The sequence below is a fragment of the Phoxinus phoxinus genome, assembly GCF_949152265.1.
Source record: "Phoxinus phoxinus genome assembly, chromosome: 6".
Classification (NCBI taxonomy): domain Eukaryota; kingdom Metazoa; phylum Chordata; class Actinopteri; order Cypriniformes; family Leuciscidae; genus Phoxinus; species Phoxinus phoxinus.
In genome coordinates, this window is record NC_136881.1 from 38,547,004 (window position 1) to 38,567,304 (window position 20,301).

A 20,301-nucleotide genomic window follows, 5' to 3' on the forward strand; every position below is an offset into this window, starting at 1 on the left:
ATACATACATACATACATTATATACACACACACATATACATTATATTGGTCAATTCATGCAAACTGAGATACATTTTGACACTAAGACTTAATCATTCCTGTCTTTGCTGGTTTTGTTTTTAACTTAACCTATCTGAAATTAAAATAATTTAATGAGAATAAATGCCCCACGAAAGAAAATGGTAAACAATCATAACCCACTGCCATGACCTTATATTGGTATATAGCCCACCACAAACACCCAGTGCTGCTGGTCTGAGTGTCCACTGGTTTAATTGGTGGCGCTGGCCTCGGACTGGCCTTACACGGGCCTGCGCCCGCGCGCTGGGGTTTGGGGTCTAGAGCGCCATATATGGACTGTCCCGCGCGCCCGGAGCGCGTCGCTGTGCGGCTCACCGGCGAGGCGTTGAGACCCTCCGCTCGACCCAACGACACCCAAATATGGACGAGGATCGGGAAGAATTCCATTCGAATCCATTGACATTCCTTAATGGTTGTCCGAGAAGCTGTAAAAGCAGGGACGGGTATATAAGGTCGCGCGCCTCACTGTGTACCAGGAGCCATTGGCATTTCAGTTTGACTTGAGTACTCTGAGCACGAGCAGACACACACAGGTAAGCGCGCGCTGACACCAGAACGCACACACACACTCATACGATTGAGCAGCAGATTTAAGTTACTATTTCACGATTCAGACCTGGAACATTTAAGATGTGAATGGAAGGATTAGACGCTAATCTTGTTTTTTGTTTTTACAACGGTTTTGCTTTCGTTGAAGAGCAGTCAAAACGTTTTTGTTGCACTGATATCATGGAAACTTTGCTCTGACTGTGTAGGCTATCTTAAGTGTAAACTTAATTTTTCCGAGTGTGTTTTTTAAATCTAGCTGTTTTGTAACGAATCCGTAACGCGCAATTCACTGTAAAAAATATTAATATTATAAGTTATGACAACATGTTTTTACATTGCATGAACTAATCAAAACGTCAACCAATTTTCAACTTTTGTTATACTAAGTTTAGTTATACACTATTCAACTAATTTTTAAGTCAGTTTGACTTAAACATCTAAGTTGATTGTAGGCTTTTAAATTTTACGCAGCAACTTTTTTACAGTAATGCTGAATGCTGAACTCATTGATGTTGATGATTATTTAATTATATTGGTGCAAATTAAATACAATAAAAATGACATGTCTTCTCTCACATCTTTTAATTCAAATTCCACTCAGATATGTAAGTGTTAGGCAACTGAATTCATATTATGTATTTATTAATGCGTTTCTCAGTGTGACCTGAATATTTGTCAGCGGTTTGTTTTGAATAATGCATTCAGCTCTCACCAAATTTCATTTTGAGATAGTAGTGTCCTCTTCAACTTTGTTTTCTCACTGTCTATTCTTAGAACCCATCAGAATGTGCGACGACGAAGAGACCACAGCTTTGGTGTGCGACAATGGCTCTGGCCTGGTCAAGGCTGGTTTTGCCGGTGATGACGCCCCCAGGGCTGTCTTCCCTTCCATCGTCGGCCGCCCACGTCACCAGGTACAAACAGAGATCCTCGCCGGATTTGAAATGGTACGGGTTATCTTTGAGCTATTCTGATCGTGTCACTCTTGTTCCCCTCCAGGGTGTGATGGTCGGCATGGGTCAGAAAGACTCCTACGTTGGAGACGAAGCTCAGAGCAAGAGAGGTATCCTGACCCTTAAGTACCCAATCGAGCACGGCATCATCACCAACTGGGACGACATGGAGAAGATCTGGCACCACACCTTCTACAACGAGCTCCGCGTGGCCCCCGAGGAGCACCCAACCCTGCTCACCGAGGCCCCTCTGAACCCCAAGGCTAACCGTGAGAAGATGACCCAGATCATGTTTGAGACCTTCAACGTCCCCGCCATGTACGTGGCCATCCAGGCCGTCCTGTCCCTGTATGCTTCTGGCCGTACCACCGGTAAGATAACGAAAGGGCAACGATTACTCAATCGGCTTTAATTATATATTAGCCACTAGGGCTGTAACAGTATATCGCAATACAAAAATGCAACAATATGTATCGTGGATAGTGACAATCTGTAAAGTTTTTAGAGTTTAAGTGTTAGTACTACATTAAACTACTATATATAATGTTGAATATAGTGTATGATAATGCAATGGGGGAATATTTGTGGGTCCTGATAATGCCAGATGTCTAATGTTACCAGTTAAAGTGGCCTACATTATTTTAAATATATCTAGTCAGTGACAGAGTGCAATATTCCTCTAAAATAATTATGTATTTTCAGCTTTAGAATCATGAATATTTTAATTCTGGTGTCTCTATTGTCCTGTGCATTGGGTTTCCAGCACTAAATCCAAGATATTAATTTACACCCACAATGTAATATCAAATGTAGTTTTTTATTCAACAGGACTTTTTTTGTTAACCTTTTATCATATGTCTTGAAGTATTGCAATCATATCGTGAGTTCAGTATGGTGATATGTATCGAATCGTGACATGAGGGTATCGTTACACCCCTAGCCACTAATAATGACTTTAAAACGAGCTCTCGTGTTCCCCCTCTTGTCACTAGGCATTGTGCTGGACTCCGGTGATGGTGTGACCCACAATGTGCCCATCTATGAGGGTTACGCTCTCCCCCACGCCATCATGCGTTTGGACTTGGCTGGTCGTGATCTGACAGACTACTTGATGAAGATCCTGACTGAGCGCGGATACTCTTTCGTCACAACCGGTGTGTACCTCGCCACGGTCATGAGTTAACCTTTAAGCATGCATGTGTGAAAGAAACCGACCAAATTTGACCCTCTGATTTGTCGTCCACCACAGCCGAGCGTGAGATTGTCCGTGACATCAAGGAGAAGCTGTGCTATGTTGCGCTGGACTTTGAGAATGAGATGGCCACCGCCGCCTCCTCTTCCTCCCTGGAGAAGAGCTACGAGCTTCCCGACGGTCAGGTCATCACCATTGGTAACGAGCGTTTCCGTTGCCCCGAGACCCTGTTCCAGCCCTCATTCATCGGTACGTCTGAACACATGTGAAATGATCAGCTGTGGTCTTATCTTGTACTGCTCCAGCCATTGATATGCTCTCTTTAAAACACCTGCACAGGTATGGAGTCTGCTGGCATTCACGAGACCGCGTACAACAGCATCATGAAGTGCGACATTGACATCAGGAAGGACCTGTACGCCAACAACGTTCTGTCCGGTGGTACCACAATGTACCCTGGTATTGCTGACCGTATGCAGAAGGAGATCACAGCCCTGGCTCCCAGCACAATGAAGATCAAGGTAAGAGCGCCCACGTGTAACGCAGTCACTCCTACTAACCATATGTATAATAAATACATTTTTCAGTTGTAGTCTTTTAAAAAGTGATCTTAAATAATAAACTAAGTGCAATGTAGTGTTGTCAGAAATATAGATTGAAATATGTGAGCAGAATAGACACACGATACCAGCTGCGCTTTCTTATTCTCTCTCATCTCTCCGACAGAGAGTGACACACAAACCCGCCTCCCCTCACTCACTCGTTTAATTTGCTCTGGATGAATATTGTTGCTGTTGAAGGGCTTGAATTCTGGCGTGTGATTGCGTGTATTGCACATAATTTTACTCATTCCCGCAGATTTTGTGCTCACAGCCAAAGTGCAGCACATAAAGCCGCCTCTCAGTTCCCCAGACAGAAACATAGTGTCGGCCCAGATCCGGCCCACATCTGGTACATGTTGATTCCACACGGCCCGGATCTGGGACGACACTATGTTTCTGTCTGGGACTAAATTGAGTTATTTTTCCCTGCGGATTGCACTTAAAACGGTAGCCTGGCTCCACCCTCCTACGTGCTTCCGCTCAATTTTCATTTTCCTTCAGAACTACGTCTGGGATTGTGGTGTATTCTTGGGTTTTCTCCAGTCAATTTTTTACCGGTCCAATCAGCGAACAGAGGGAGGGGCTGAGAACGATGGCGTTGAGATCGTGCGCTAGTTTGAGTCGTCATACGTCACGACCAAACGTTAGCGATTGGTTATGGCAGATCCAGAGTGACTCTGGGCAGATCCAATAGTTTTAAACTTCAACAGAAGACCCGCCTTCAAGGAACTTAACGCTTGTCAATGGAGAGAGGCCAGACTCTCTGTACAAATGAAATGTACGAGAGTCTGGTAGACCCAGGCTACTTAAAGGACAAGTTCGGTATTTTACACTTAAAGCCCTGTTTACAGATCGTATCTGATGAAATAGAACTGTTAAGATTAAACTTTGGACAGATGCTCCTGTCCCGAGAATTTTTGGTTTATTTTCACTTTCCCCCCCACCCCCACAATGGCAGTCTATGGCCACTGGAAGATTCCTTCCTAAAAACACATTAAACTTTCGTTTACAAAGACGTGAAACTCACCGAGTGGTCAGGGGTGTTCACTGATACGGTCCCAAAAAAAATCGCTGAAAAAGATGCTTTCCAACAGGTTTTATCGTAGTGTTTGTCCAACTCCATTGACTTGTATTGAATGTGCTGTGTGAGGTGCGGTATTACTCCGCCGCTGGAGTGTCTATTATTCAAGCTCTCAACAGAAGAATCACGGGTGTGACACGTTTGGCAAAATAGGTCCACAAAAGCGAAATAAACCTAAAATTCTCGGGACAGCAGCATGTGTCCAAATTTTAATCTTAACCGTTCTATTTCATCAGATACGATCTGTAAACAGGGCTTTAAGTGTAAAATACCGAACTTGTCCTTTAAACGGTCAAAAACACACAAAATAATGTCATAATGCTGGTCTTGGCGAGTATTCACGTAAACACAGTCAGTTCTGTTTTAAGTGAACGTAAACAGTTGAAAAATAAAATGCATGTGTAACAATGGGATCAGTGCATCAGGTCTTAAAGTGACAGCAGCCTAATATCCCTGCTGCCAAATTATGAGATAATATTAACCATATTTTTTATATGGCCGTTTTTCCCCATGGTATCGATGTCAAAATTGTGGCCAGTGAAAATGCTGAGTGGCCAGTAACTTTGGAAAACCACTAGCCACAGTGGCTGGTTAGCAAAAAAGTGAATGTCAAGCCCTACAGCAATAATACTCGAGGTTTTCTTTGGATTACCATGCAGTATAGATTGGTTTTCTGAGTAATATTCGATCTCCTCCTCCTCTGTAGATCATCGCTCCCCCTGAGCGCAAGTACTCCGTCTGGATCGGCGGCTCCATCCTGGCCTCCCTGTCCACCTTCCAGCAGATGTGGATCACCAAGCAGGAATACGATGAGGCCGGTCCCAGCATCGTCCACCGCAAGTGCTTCTAAGCGCCCGGCTCAAAGCGTCCGCATCATTGCTTCCTGCTCAGGAACCGGCGACGGTGCATTGCTCCTGTGGACAGTTTTTCTGCAGCCGTTTTTTATGCAACGCCGTAGGAGCATAAACTGAGAAAAGGACACTAACATCAAAGGAGAGAAAAATACCAAGCACTCTTATTGCACACAAATGTATTTATTACTGACTATCATGGCTTGGTATTTTGGCGAATGCTGCTTGAAATGGAAGGACGCCTCTCCCTTAGATCCCAGTGCCATACGTTCCACTGTACGCCTGGTCCAGTTGACGACCAACACAAATCACACTTCAGCAGACAAATAAAAGTGAAAATCTGTTTTTAAACATGGTACTCATCAATGAATATGTCCTTTCAGTACTTTAATAAGAGACGGGGTTTCAGCCCACACTGAGACAGACTAAACAACATTTACCCAAGCTCTCAGATGGTTTACTTCACAGATGAATAACACTGAGAGAAGTCTTGTTATGTCTGTAATCTGACAGCTATAAACCGTCTGGGCTGTTTAAATGGGCTCTAATGGAGGATGAATGTATATGGGACGATTAAGTATTACAGTAGCACTGACAGTCTTGTAGTTTATACTCTGTAAAGGAATCGTAATCTTTATTATATTTTAGTGTACATCATAATACCTGATTAGGTTGATTACTTATAAACCTAAAATGAATAGTACTGATTTAAAACTTATTATATATTACTGGAAAATGTCCTTTATTTTGTACTACTACTGTTAGCTGTAAAGAAAAATGTTTTGAAGACAAAGTAGGCTACTACCCTGATACCACCCGTTTGTCATTAATGTTAAATTTTAACCAACAGTTAGAGATCAGTTAGAGATCAAATCAATATGAGAATATTGTACATCCTAAAATTATTAAACCTCGAAATATATATATTTTTATTGTGTAGTGAGGTAAAAATTTTCCATGAGCTGCGCATGCGCTGAGAAACTGTCGTTGCTAGTAATGAGAGGAATGTACCTCTGTAGGCTACCTTACAATTGATATTCTCCAATATATCACAAAAATATCGCGAAAATGTCGAAGGGCAAACAAAGTCCACATATAATAGTAAACGTCCTCCGCCCACTGGAACAAAGTAGGTGATTATAATCAAATTAGGATCAATTAAAGGTTGGATTGGATTGTGCGTGCGTACTTGCGCATCAAGTCCTCAAGCGGTCCGAGTGTGATGATGTGCGCATGCGCACTGTAGATCTCCAAAGCTGTAATATCAGTGAGGGTTGTTTTTCTAGTACGCAGCAGGCGCTCAACAATGATGGACAGACGTATTTGCAATTCGTAAGGATGTTAGAACAAAAAATGGACGTCTTTATCCAACGTTAAAGCCTAAGGAACGGAAAAGAAAGGAGTGGGTGAGTTTAAAGCGCTTACGTTGATCCGAGTCAATGTTTACATACATACTCAGGCGCAGGTGAAGACAGACCTGTAAACATAGCGCGAGCTGCCAGCCAAACCACACGGGTCTATTTAAGTCATTAATTAGCGATTGATAGATTTCAATAGTTTGACAAATTTCTTTAAAAAAAAAAAAGCATTATTCTTTAATGCATTGTATTTTTTATAGATTGTGATTATGCATGCTTGAACATGATTTTTTTTTTTTTTTTTAAATCGTACGATGAACGTGTGTTATAAACGTCACAAAAATGTAAGAAATGTCTCTTTTAGAAAGATCGGATGTGACATCGGCTTATGTATTATGTAAAGAATATAAATAAATAATGTGGGCACTGGGCTGTAACATACTCAGCCAAAGAGCTGGAATAACAAAATACACGGTTACATTTGATTTTAAGGTGTCATTGTTACAGTGTTTAATTATATATTTAAGTACTGATTAATATTAATTAACTTACTATAGGGTTAGTGTAGGATTAGGGTTTGGTTGATGTTGATGTATAGTAATGTAATAATGTATAATTTACTGTTATTACTATGGTAAGTACATTTAACTAGGACACTAAAACAAACTTAAATATATTGCAGTTTGCACTGTATATGTGAAGTATGCGAACATGCATCGGCAAGACTACCACTTCCCATTTACATTATAATGTTCATTCCTTAGGTGACTGACTGACTATATCAACGGGGCGAAATGTCTACCAATAACAACATCATGTCCATGAAGATCCGGACAGAGTACATGAAGAAGTTCAGAGATCCCAAGTGGGAGACATTCTCTAAAAGTTACGAGGACTCTGTGAAGTACAGACTGACGCGAAGAGTGATGGAGCAGACACACAGACCGTTATTCGAGAACGGATGGGACAGCGGGTCCGACTCGAGCGGGACGTCCAGTCCCAGACTGCAAGGGATGAACGTCTCAAATGGCAAACACTACATATCCTCGTCAGAGTCCAAGAACGAGATTGTGGCGGTTCAGAAGTCCTGGAAGCCGCAGGTGAATGGGGAAGTTCACACGGATACCAGTGAAACCGTGGAAAGCTCGACTCACATGGGTTTGTTAATGTCTTGTGTGATCATGCTAGTGAACTTTTCCTTTAAACAAACATATCAAATGATTATTTTGCTTTTATCACAGAAAATGGTCACAAAGGTGTGACCACTAACGGACCGTCAGCTTCTTATCCAAGACGGCGTCAGAGATACCGGGCGCCCCGTTCAGAGCCATGCTACCCTAATAAGGAGCTGGATAGTGATGAATCACACCGGTCCATATCCAGAAAACCACCCAGGGCCAAGAGCCAACCCCCGGGCAACACCAAGGACCGCGCGCCCGACCGCGACAACAGGCGGTCTTTTACCCGTTGTGACTGGGCAGAAAGGCACATTGAGACCCGGGACAGAAGAACACCGAATATTAGAGCGTCTGTGTCTGCTGGAGAGGTGATCATATCTCATATCTCGTATCTCATACTGCTTTCTGTGTCATATCTCATATTACAGTCAATGAAATCTTGATCAGAACCATATACAGATCATTATCTCAGATGTAGAAACTTGCCATGAGAATTTTCTTTACCCACATGACATTTTTTTTTATTTTTTTATATATGTATGGACTGTGTGTGTGTGTGCGTGTGTGTGCGTGTGTGTGTGTGTGTGTGTGTGTGTGTGTGTGTGTGTGTGTGTGTGTGTGTGTGTGTGTGTGTGTGTAAATATAAAAAATGCCAATTTTTTTCTATTAAATATATATATGTGTATTAAAATAAAATATTTTGGCCATGCAATTTATAACAATAACACATTTTGGCTAATTGATTTATTTATTTTCCGGTATGGGTAGCCATTAGCAGAAGTAAAAAAAATATATATATTATAATAATTATTTTTACATTTTCTATATATTTTCTATTATATTTATATTTCAGATGTTTTTTAATATATTTTCTCATAATATGTGGCCATATGTACATTTATATAATTTCGTATGTACCGGTATCTAAATATACTTATACCGCTCAACATATATATTTTAAAAGCTAGACTGCTCCTTAGCTACAACATATATATATATATATATATATATATATATATATATATATATATATATATATACATATTTGTATTATTATTATTTTTTTATTGTATGGGTAGCCATTAGCTGAAGTGATATTATAATATATATATATATATATATATAGCTAACATTGGTGTTTAAAATATATTTAGAAATTTTTATATTTTACATTTCTGATATTTTTGGCTATATATAATTTAATATATTTAAATATATTTATATTGCCCAATATATTTCAAATATATATTTATATTTTGTTTACAGCATATATTTTTGGCCAACTTTAATTATTTTTTTGCTTTATGGGAACTAGCCATTAGCAGAAGTGAACACGGGTGTGTTTTTAACAGATTTTAATAAATTATACATGGAAAGAGGGAAATTTTGAAGTGGCTAAACTTAGTCGTGTCCTAATCAGTGGAATGAAGCAGCGAGTGAGACCGGACACTGCGTGAGGAAGCGGTGAATTATTCAGCCGGGAGCAGTGATATCCCGAAGATACCTTCTCTGGTGTACAAAGGTTCAGTAGGTCAGAGGAGAAGTTCACTTTCAAATGAACATTTCCTGATAATTTACTCGCCCCCCATCATCCAAGATGTCCATGTCTTTCTTTCTTTCTTTCTTCAGTCGAAAAGAAATTAAGGTTTTTGAGGAAAACATTCCAGGATTTTTCTCCATATAATGGACTTCAACTGCAACCAACGGTTTGAAGGTTCAAATGTCCGTCTCAATGCAGCTTCAAAGACTCGACACGATCCCAGCCGAGAAATAAGAGTCTTATCCAGCGAAACTATCGGTCATTGTAAAAAAAAAATCACAATTATATACTTTTTAACCACAAATGCCATCTTGTACATCTCTGAGATGCGCCACGCATTACGCCATCCCGTTGGAAAGGTCACGCGTGACATCGTTAAACATCCAGGATATGCACACGCAAGGACCATTTTAAACAATAAACTGATGTAATTTAAGTTCTGTTGCTTTTATATGAAAATAAATATTATGAACAAGACACCCAAAGTACTTGTTATTTAATTCCATTCCAAAAACGTGTTTATCAATCATTTTTACTTTAATAGAGACATATGTTTATATATATATATATATTTTTTTTTTTTTATAAAAGGACATCACATAACCAATAAACATCACGCTGTCAGAAAGTTTGGGAATATTCACTCATAATTTATACACATATCAAACGTTTTAAAAGAGAACAATACATCACGATTGTTTAAACCAATGAGCATTAAGCTGTGTCATCAGCAAGTTGTTTCCCATCATGCATCATTCCGACTACGTCACGCGTGACCTTTCCAACATGAAGATGTAATGCGTGGCGCATCTCAGAGATGGTACAAGATGGGCATTTGTGGTTAAAAAGTATATAATATTTATGTTTTTTTAGAAATAAAAAAGCTATATTGAGACCTTCAAACCGTTGGTTGCAGTTGAAGTCCATTATATGGAGAAAAATCCTGGAATGTTTTCCTCAAAAACCTTCATTTCTTTTCGACTGAAGAAAGAAAGACATGGACATCTGTGACATGGGGCGAGTAAATGATCAGGAAATGTTTATTTGAAAGTGAACTTCTCCTTTTAAACAAAGTTGTTTTTCGTCACTGTAGAAAACTGCAAATGAGTTGAGTCAGAGCGCCAGGATTCAGAACACGTCTGATTTAATTTCCAGATCCACCAGGCCGACGTGGGCGTCCAGACACGGAGAGAGTCTAAAAAAGGCGTGCGAGCGTCAGAGCACCGGAGGGCGAGGTCAGCTGACCTGGAGAAGGCCCGCAGGTCGGCGCTGAGCGTGGCGGACGAGCGCTGGACGACGGAGTACATGCGCTGCTTCTCTGCTCGACTGAGGTAGAGGCTGATCCAGGATCAGTGGACCAAACCAGCACTACAGGACCGTCACGTGACACGAAAATATTCCATACGAGAATAAAATACAGAGATTATTCATTACATATAAAAATAGTTCATATTTTTGATGCTGGCTACAATCACTTTCTCATGAATGCATACCAGGACCAAACATTTAACTTCTTGTTTTTAAAAGCTTGTTTCTATTCACCGTTTTGATTGTCATTTTATTCCCGGTTCAGTGTTTGATGTCGTTCTGAAAAGGCTTCGGATCTTCTAATCCGGACTTTAAACATGGGCTGCAGGGATTTAGTGATAATTTGAGTGGACCAAACATTCAATATCTGTTTATGACTCAGATGATTGTTATTGAATGTTCTCCTAGACGCTCCAGCCTGCCCGTCATGAACACGTCAGCTGTAAAATGTAGTTCTTCTGAATGTGATTGACTGATTGGTTAGTTTTATTTGATCACATGGTCTCAGTGATTTGGTGTTTGAGAGGCCGTGTTAGTGCCGTGCTACTATGTACTTTTGCAAGTCACGAGAAGTGTGTTTTCCTCACCGATCACCAACAACCATCCTTTTAATCCACTCTTTGCACAAACATGTCACATATTTAATATTTTTAGATGGAAAAAATAACCGAGGGCTAGTTGAATGCCATCTTTTGATTCTTGTGAATGTGATGATTTCATTATTATTATTGTTCTGAGCACAGATTTGATATGAAACATATTTGCTCACATGTATATATTTAGCTTCTCTGTGATATTAAAACGCATCAACACTGGTCATGTCGTAGACACTTTGAATGAGCCGTGACGCTTTACTTGAAACTTCATGTCTGTCGGGAGAAGTTTGCTCTGCTGTTAATCTTAATAACTGGTTGCCTGTTATCTGGACTTATTGATTTATTGAGTTATTCACTTGCTTGTGATTTCATGAAAGGCTAATCACAATGATGTTCTTGAATGAAGTGTGTAAAATATGCTAACTTGTGGATTTTCTTCGGCAATGTTTACATTTTGACCACTGTATTTGTACATGAGAACATATTTTCATTTGCAGAACAGAAATACTCCTAATAATGCATTGCAGTGAATAAACTATGTTTGAGTAACATCGTGTCCCTCTGATATTCTGTTCATAAGTCACAATATGAGTCAAAATCTGAGGAATCAGGGTTCGTACAGATTGGTACTTTCAGGACTACTCAATCTCAATTATCAAAACACATCTTTATTGTCTTTCAAATTCAGAACAAAATGGCTCTATATCTATATCAGACGGGTTGCAGTGTTTATTTTGTGTGAAAAGATTGTTTTATCAATAATATGAATTCAATAATTCAAGCACTTTTCATAAATATGACTGTTTTCAAGGGTTTTCCAGGACTTCATTTTAATTAAATTCAAGTATTTAAAGCACTTTAAGCATCTTGTACAAACCCTGAAGAATAGTAAACTACAGATTTCCAGTGTGCTCTTTTGGATCTCACTGTGTTTATTTTGTGTGTGTGTGTGTGTGTGTGTGTGTGTGTGTGTGTGTGTGTGTGTGTGTGTGTGTGTGTGTGTGTGTGTGTGTGTGTGTGTGTGTGTGTATACGTCTGACGTATCTTTTTCGGCAGCACTTGATCCAGTAATACTAACACTTTCTTCTCTATTATAACTTTAAAAAAATAAATTATTATTATTATTATTATTTGCGTTAGATTGTACTGTGAAGGGTCATAGCACTTACATACTGTTGTCCTACTGCTAGTTTAAATGCTTCTATTGTTTCTCATTTGTAAGTCGCTTTGGATAAAAGCGTCTGCTAAATGAATAAATGTAAATGTATAATGACGTGTATTACACTGGTATTACAACTTTAACGTGGTTTATGAGGACATAAAAAGCAATTTCTTTAAAAGCAAATATCTCCCTTTGCTTTGAACTTTGAGCGTTGTAACTTTGCAGATGTTGTTTATGATCAAACAGCAACATTACACACTAACTAAAGTTAGAAAAGTGAAATCATAATCAACCACCCCTTTAAAGACATTTTCTAAATGTCTATTTAACATCTGACAAGAAATGTCTCTATAAAAATCTTCCAAATGCCAAATACACTGAACAAAATTATAAACGCAACACTTTTGTTTTTGCCCCCATTTTCCATGAGCTGAACTCAAAGATCTAAGACTTTTTCTATGTACACAAAAGGCCTATTTCTCTCAAATATTGTTCACAAATCTGTGTTAGTGAGCACTTCTCCTTTGCCGAGATAATCATCCACCTCACAGGTGTGGCATATATCAAGATGCTGATTAGACGGCATGATTATTGCACAGGTGTGCCTTAAGGACTTCATTTCATGAGTCCTCATAATTCAAATAGCTTAAAAAACAGTATAAAATTACAGTATAAAATTTTAAAATACTGTTTGTACAGTATAAAAACCATTACGCATATGGAATGTCCTCACAAGTATAGCAAAACAAACTTTGTGTGTGTGTGTGTGTGTGTACTTGTACAACTATCTTTGTGAGGACCAGTTTGAGTTTTAGACCATTGGAGTGAGGACATTTTGGCCGGTCCTAACTTTCTGAGACCTCTTTAAAGGCCTGTTTGAGGGTCAAGACTTGGTTTTAGGGATAAGGTAATTAGGGTAAGGTTGTAATTAGGGTAAGGTTTAGGGTAAGGGTTCGGGTTCGGCACTTAGTTGTGATGGGTAAAGTTAGGGTAAACTGCTAGAGATTGCATTTTGTCAATGAATGTCCTCACAAAGATAGATGTACAAGAATGTGTGTGTGTGTGTGTGTGTGTGGTTAATGTCAACACCTCAACTGGTTTTCTAATAAGAGTTTCTTCACACATGCCATAAAGTGTCAGGCATCCACAGCACAGTCCAAATCCTCTCGCCAGCTCAGAGACCAGCTGAGCTTTGGTCTGGACCCGCTGACGGACAGCGCACAGCTCGGAGGTCTGGGTCGTGTCATGATGTCATGTATGTCTTTGTTTTCTGGGCTGTTAAACAGCGTGATCAGAAGTGCTGACGTGCCATTGTGATCTGTTTAACCGGCACTATATATAGACACCTGCTACAAGTCTAATCTCACTGACAGCTGCATGTCTGTGAAGCAAGCGCGGTGGACAGAAAACTACTGTGTGTGTGTGTGTGTGTGTGTGTGTGTGTGTGTGTGTGTGTGCTGGGAGAAAGTGTGCGTCACCAGAGATGTGTTTTAACTGGTATACTGTGTCTAAACAAACATGTGTTGGGGTTTTTCAATCAGAAGCTGCATCTGTGGCTCTAAGGTTTGAAACTTTAGACACTCGTGTTACACTTGCCCGCCTCCTTCATCTCCTTCCCGTTACACAGCAGATCCCGCGACGCTGGTGAAGACCATCAACCAGAGGAACAGCAGCTGTTTTCGTATCACACCTGTCCTCACTGATCTTCACCAACCCGAGCTTCTGTTGACCACTGGACGAGGAGCTTTATAAAGTGCAGATTATGAAGATAACACACGAACGTCTCCAGTTTTGCATACATTCTAAATCATAAACATCTTAAAGGGGTGGTATAATATAATGCCCTTTTCACAAAATGTAAAATAAGTCTTTGATGTCCCCAGAGTGTGTATGTGAAGTTTTAGCTCAATATACCCCACAGATATTTTTATATAGCATGTTAAAGTTCTCACTTTTTGAGGGTGAGCAAAAACGCACTGTTTTGTGTCTGTCCCTTTAAATGCAAATGAGCTGCTGCTCCCGGCACAGGGGGCGGAGCTTCAAGAGCTTGTGTTCTTTTACCTCACACACACACACACACACAGACATGCACTGAACATTTCAAAAACGTTTAGCCTTTTATGTTCAAACCGGAGTCAGACAAAGATGGAGAGACTCAAGAAGAAGTGACAACATGTAGACAACATTTCTGAATGGTTAGTTGATTAATTTAGGTAGCTTATGTGTAGTTATCTTCTACTCATTGATTAGATTGATAATCTATAAATCGTGTTCAGGGGGCGGGATTTATGTAAATTTTAGGGTTGGTGATGTCACTAACCCGGGAGGAATGTCGTGTAGTTCCTACCAGCAGTTTGTTGTAGTCCTTAAAAAGTGATTTCTTTAAAAGCAAATATCTCCCTTTGCTTTGAACTTTGAGCGTTGTAACTTTGCAGATGTTGTTTATGCTCAAACAGCAACATTACACACTAACTAAAGTTAGAAAAGTGAAATCATAATCAACCACCCCTTTAAAGACATTTTCTAAATGTCTATTTAACATCTGACAAGAAATGTCTCTAAAAAAATCTTCCAAATGGCAAATACACTGAACAACACTGCAACACTTTTGTTTTTGCCCCCATTTTTCATGAGCTGAACTCAAAGATCTAAGACTTTTCTATGTACACAAAAGGCCTATTTCTCTCAAATATTGTTCACAAATCTGTTTAAATCTGTGTTAGTGAGCACTTCTCCTTTGCCGAGATAATCATCCACCTCACAGGTGTGGCATATATCAAGATGCTGATTAGACGGCATGATTATCCAACCCGATCTCACAGCAATTCGTACGAATTTTACGAGGTGGCTAATTCGTACCAATTCATACGACCTCACTTGTACGAATTTGTACGTTTTTTGCTAAATCGTACATATTTTACGATTTGCCAAAATCATATGAATTCATACGAATGACCTACCCCTGACCCCGCCCCTAAACCCAACCGTCACGTGGGTTTAGACAAATCACGCAAATTCGTACGAGTGAGGTCGTACAAATTCGTACGAATTAGCCACCTTTTAATCACTCGTACAAATTCGTACGAATTGGTCGTGAGATAGCGTTGGATTATTGCACAGGTGTGCCTTAGGCTGGCCACAATAAAAGGCCATTTTGTTGTGTTTTTTTTTAATACTGTTGTATTTGTAACATTATTTTCTGTTAATTAAAAAAACAAACAAATAAAAACCGTGCGCACAGAAATCATGATTACTAGTGTTCATACTCACATTTGAATAAAAACACTATCCCCAAGTAATACAGGTGCACTGCGCAAGTGCCACTGCATTAACATATCAAAGCCAGAGTCATTATTTTAAAGAAAGCATTTTTCAAGTGTGTGTGTGTGTGAGTGTCGTGTTGATAGTCAATGTGATGAACTCCACCTGTGGTTATACTGCTAAAAAACCTGTAAACTTGAGGAGGACTGAGGCCATCCACTAAAAACCAGCAAAGACACTGAGTAAAATGAAGTGAAGAGAAAAGATCAAGACACTAGTATTGAAATTGTGTTTATTTCCATGACATTCAGTCCTCAAGTGTGACTTAAAACATCTCTATCGTGGCCACATAGCGGTGAAACCATTCACACACACAGAAGTTACAGAAGATGCTTCTGGTTGGATGACTTTCACCTGTAACTCAACAGCGTCCTCTACAGGTGGAGGTCCATAAATACTCTGGATCTGCTTCAGGAACATGTACCAAAACTTCTCCAGCACATTTAGAGACACAATTAAAGCCTTAGATTCAACACATACTGACAATAACAGTGTATTAAATGCGTTAAGAAGAAAATACTGTTCTCAATTATGGCGTTTGGAAACGAAACAAAAATGCAACATCACCAGATATTAAATGAATAGGCCTAATAAGACACAGACTACTGTTCACTCTTCGCCCTTGATTTTCAGCAACTCCCAGCGCCTGCTGTACTGATGTTATTCCTGCGTGATTTCTGCAGCAGGTGGAGGTCGAGGTCAAGAGATCCTGCGAGGGGAAAAGCAGTCGCCATCTGCCCGCCTAATTCCCACAGGTGTCTGCTGTCTCGACCCATTACCGGATCAGCGGAGACACAGGAGCCGCTCTGCCCGCCGGCCGCAGAGAAGCAGCTTTGAGTTCAGTAGTGCTGTCAAATCGATTGTTTGCGAATAATCGCATCTAACATAAAAGTTTGTATAGGCCTATACGTTTGTGTGTATGTGTGTGTGACTATATATATATAATAGATGCAATTGACAAAACGTATTTATATATAAAAAAATCCACAATTTCAGAATTGAAAAACTGAGCAATAAGGTAAATTACCTAATAAATCATGATGTAAAAATTAACAGAATATTTTTAAGTTCTTATGAATTTTTTTTTTTTTTTTTTGAATGTCCTCATTGTAAAACTTTTTTTGAAAATAGAACTATTTAAAATAAATAAATTTCTGTAGCACAAATAGCCTAAATAAAACATGTAGCAACGCCAAGATCCTGGGTTTGATTTTCAGGCAATGCATGAACTGATAATTGTTGAATGCGATATAAGTCGCCTTAAATATGCCAAATGCATGAACTGATAATTGTTGAATGCGATATAAGTCGCCTTAAATATGCCAAATGCATGAACTGATAATTGTTGAATGCGATATAAGTCGCCCTTAAATATGCCAAATGCATGAACCTAAAATGTGTGCAACTTCCATAGACATAGTGGACCATCAATAATAATTTTTCATTGAGCCTTTATGCTGTCTTCACGTGCTATCAGAATTTATCGTAAATACGAGTTTCCTCGCTCTCAGGTCGAATTTACCACTGGTAAGCTGATCATTTTGATACGTTCCCGAGTTGGGAGGGAAATTTTAAACATGGCGGAGGGGAGAACGATTGCTGTTTTATACTTCCCTATCGATACGGTTCACTCGTATTGCGTTGCTAGACGCGATAGGGAAAAACTACGAAGCCGTGAAACTCTGTGGCCGGCTAGTCTCGACAGGACTGGTTGCTCGCTTTCTAAAACCCGCTTCGTCCCGTACCATTCCCACCTGGGACCTGTCGATGGTCCCTAGGGCCCTCAAAAGGTCTACAGATTTAAGACCACTTTCGCTTGAGACCGCCCTTCTGCTAGTGCTAGCATTGGCATCGGTCAAGCGAGTGGGTGCTTTGCAAGTGCTCTCCGTGAGCGTGTCTTTGCCTTGAGTTCGGGCCTGACGACTGCAAAGTCGTCCTGAAACCAAAACACAAGACCATCTACTCCATTCAGGGCACAGGCCATTCCCGTTTCAGAAGACAAGGCCCTAAAAGAGTCGAGCGCTCTGCCCCAGTCACTCAGAGGGCGCCCGGTCACGAATAGTTGTGAATGAATGGAACGCTAAATATAATTTTGGCTTTAATAAGATTTTCCCAATAAATAGGAAAGAAAAATCCTGGTATTCGCATGTTTCCTGTTTTTCACACGACGAGCACGAGCTCACGACTTCAGAAGTGAGAACATTTCCGATAGCATGTGAAGGCAGCATTAATTTAGGTCCCACCACTCGAAATCCGTGAAGAAACTTGTGTGTCTTAAAACATTAAATCCGATATATTTCCACATGTTACAGCGCAAGCATCAGCCGGCACCTGTGAGTCCGACATTAGAGGCTGTAAACGCTGCTTTTGTGTGATTTCCGTGGTCAGATCCACTCAGAGCCTGAAGCCTGCAGTAAGTGTCATTGTGAGGTAATTGTTATTCTGTGACGGCAGTAATTACGTCTGCCATGAGAGTCCCAGATCGCCGAGGGACAATGATGTAAAAGAATCAGATCTGATTAAAAGCTTTAGGGCCACACACACACCTCTGACAGAGCCGTCTGAACGGGAGAAGTTCATTTTCGTTGACGCAAATCGACTTCTAGTCTAATTCATTCAAATGTACATGTTATCTCTTTCAACACGCATGCATTTCTAAATCTTTTAAAACATTGTTTAAAACTACACTTATCTTGCGTAGAAAATGAAGTAAACAGTAGAAATGAAGTTGTAAACAAAACATCAGACTGTACAGCAGGTGTAAAGCAGACATCAAATCCCTCTCCGTCAGTCCTGATCTGTTCATCAGCTAATCCACTGCTACAAATGAAGGGTACTGGGCCAAAACACACACACACGCGCACACACACACACACACACACACACACACACACACACACACACACACACACACACACACACACACACACACACACACACACACACACGCACACTACTGGCTCACTCACAGGTATACACACCATATACAGGTGAAGCTCGAAAATGTTTAATATGGTGCAAAAGTTAATTTATTTCAGTAATTCAACTTAATTCAACATGCAAAGTGAGATATTTCAAGCCTTTATTTGTTATAATTTTGATGACTATGGCTTACAGATTATGAAAACCTATATTCTAATTTTGAATTTGGGGTTTTCATAATCTGTAAGCCATAATCATCAAAATGCATAACAAATAAAGGCTTGAAATATCTCACTTTGCATGTAATGAGTCTATATAATATATTAGTTTCACCTTTTAAGTTGAATTACTGAAATAAATGAACTTTGGCACCATATTCTAATTTTTCACACTTTACAATAAGTTTGTTTGTTAACATTGGTGAAGCTTTATTGTAAAGTGTTGCTATATATATCCTATAATTTTTACTATTCTCTAATAATAATATATAATTTCAAATATGTCTACAAACTGTCTCCAGTCCTTTTCTCTTCTCTTACTCCAACCACAAGGGCTTTTACAAAAATGATACAATAAAAATGGTAACACTTTACAATAAGGTTCATTAGTTAACATTAGTTAACTACATTAGTTAACCTTAACTAATAATGAACTGCACTTATAAAGCATTTATTAATCTTTGTTAATGATAATTTAAACATTTACTAATACTTTATTAAAATCTTGTTAACATGAGTTAATGCACTGTGAACTAACATGAACAAACAATGAACAGCTTTATTTCTATTAACTAACATTAACAAAGATTAGTAAATACTGTAACAAATGTATTGCTCATTGTTAGTTCATGTTAGTTAATACATTAACTAATGTTTAATAAATGAACCTTATTGTAAAGTGTTACCATAAAAATGATGAATTTTCTGTAAATAAATAAATACAATAATGTATACAATAATTTATTAATTTCTCTAATACCATTATTAATATCTCATAACTCTGAATAATTGCTTAAAACATGACCTTAGGAATTTTTTACATCAACATGAAATAAAAACTATTAACTTTCTTTATGCACATTTTTTGTGTAGTTTGTGCATGATTCACTCCACGTTATTACAAAGAAAAAAAATGCTTGTCACTGTAATGTATGTTTATAAAAAATTTATAAATTTGGTTCGCCTCCATAATGATCCGTTCCATTTCACAATAGATTCCCGTCCTACATTGTTTCCCGTCGAATATCCTGTTTAATTTAGAAATGCGTCACATGTGTTTGTGAGCTGCATTTCATCTTGACTTTAAGGATGTATTTGAATCTGACTTCAGCCAGAAAGGCAACTCGCTGGCCCCCGTCACTGCAGCTGGAAGCTCTGGACGCAGCTCAGCTTCCTCCACCATGTGTCCGAGAGCTGTTTGATCTTATCCGGAGTCTTCTCTCTCAGCGTGAGCATCCTCGGCTCCTCCGCGCGCCGCATGCTGGCCAAGATGGCGCCGTCGAACACTTCCTTGAGGTTCTTCTGCGTCAGCGCGGAGCACTCGGCAAACGTCCCGGCGCCGATGCTCCGGGCGCACAGACGGGCCTCGTCTCCGCTCACCGGCCTCTC

The 20,301-nt window shown here is 39.5% G+C and overlaps 3 protein-coding genes across 6 annotated transcripts in view; 2 read left to right on the forward strand and 1 right to left on the reverse strand.

Annotated features, from left to right (window-relative positions):
• The first annotated feature begins 249 nt into the window (after window positions 1-249).
• acta1a (actin alpha 1, skeletal muscle a) lies at window positions 250-6,137 on the forward strand. Its single transcript, XM_079617350.1, has 7 exons — window positions 250-614; window positions 1,405-1,544; window positions 1,630-1,954; window positions 2,576-2,737; window positions 2,833-3,024; window positions 3,115-3,296; window positions 5,165-6,137. Exons 2-7 carry the CDS (start codon window positions 1,416-1,418, stop codon window positions 5,306-5,308), a joined length of 1,134 nt encoding a protein of 377 aa, XP_079473476.1. The 5' UTR covers window positions 250-614; window positions 1,405-1,415; the 3' UTR covers window positions 5,309-6,137.
• Window positions 6,138-6,553: 416 nt separating this feature from the next.
• Window positions 6,554-11,836, forward strand: ccsapa (centriole, cilia and spindle-associated protein a). Of its 2 annotated transcripts, XR_013798144.1 has the most exons (6): window positions 6,576-6,715; window positions 7,432-7,825; window positions 7,909-8,213; window positions 9,266-9,376; window positions 10,541-10,716; window positions 10,959-11,835. XR_013798144.1 is itself a non-coding variant. In XM_079617089.1 (5 exons), exons 2-5 carry the CDS (start codon window positions 7,462-7,464, stop codon window positions 10,963-10,965), a joined length of 852 nt encoding a protein of 283 aa, XP_079473215.1. In that variant the 5' UTR covers window positions 6,554-6,715; window positions 7,432-7,461; the 3' UTR covers window positions 10,966-11,836. The 2 variants fall into 2 exon arrangements, 1 of the variants encoding a protein (XP_079473215.1); XM_079617089.1 differs by lacking the exon at window positions 9,266-9,376 and having other exon boundaries at window positions 6,554-6,715; window positions 10,959-11,836.
• A 7,803-nt stretch (window positions 11,837-19,639) lies between these two features.
• The window catches only part of LOC307000448 (rho-related GTP-binding protein RhoU), a 29,204-nt gene continuing 28,542 nt past the window's right edge, over window positions 19,640-20,301 (reverse strand). Inside the window, exon 4 of one of the 3 annotated variants that reach the window (XM_079616064.1) lies at window positions 19,640-20,301. This exon is cut by the window's right edge and continues 216 nt beyond it. In XM_079616064.1, coding sequence (XP_079472190.1) covers window positions 20,050-20,301 — 252 coding nt within the window. In that variant the 3' untranslated portion in view covers window positions 19,640-20,049. The other 2 variants (XM_079616063.1, XM_079616065.1) reach the window with 2 other exon arrangements.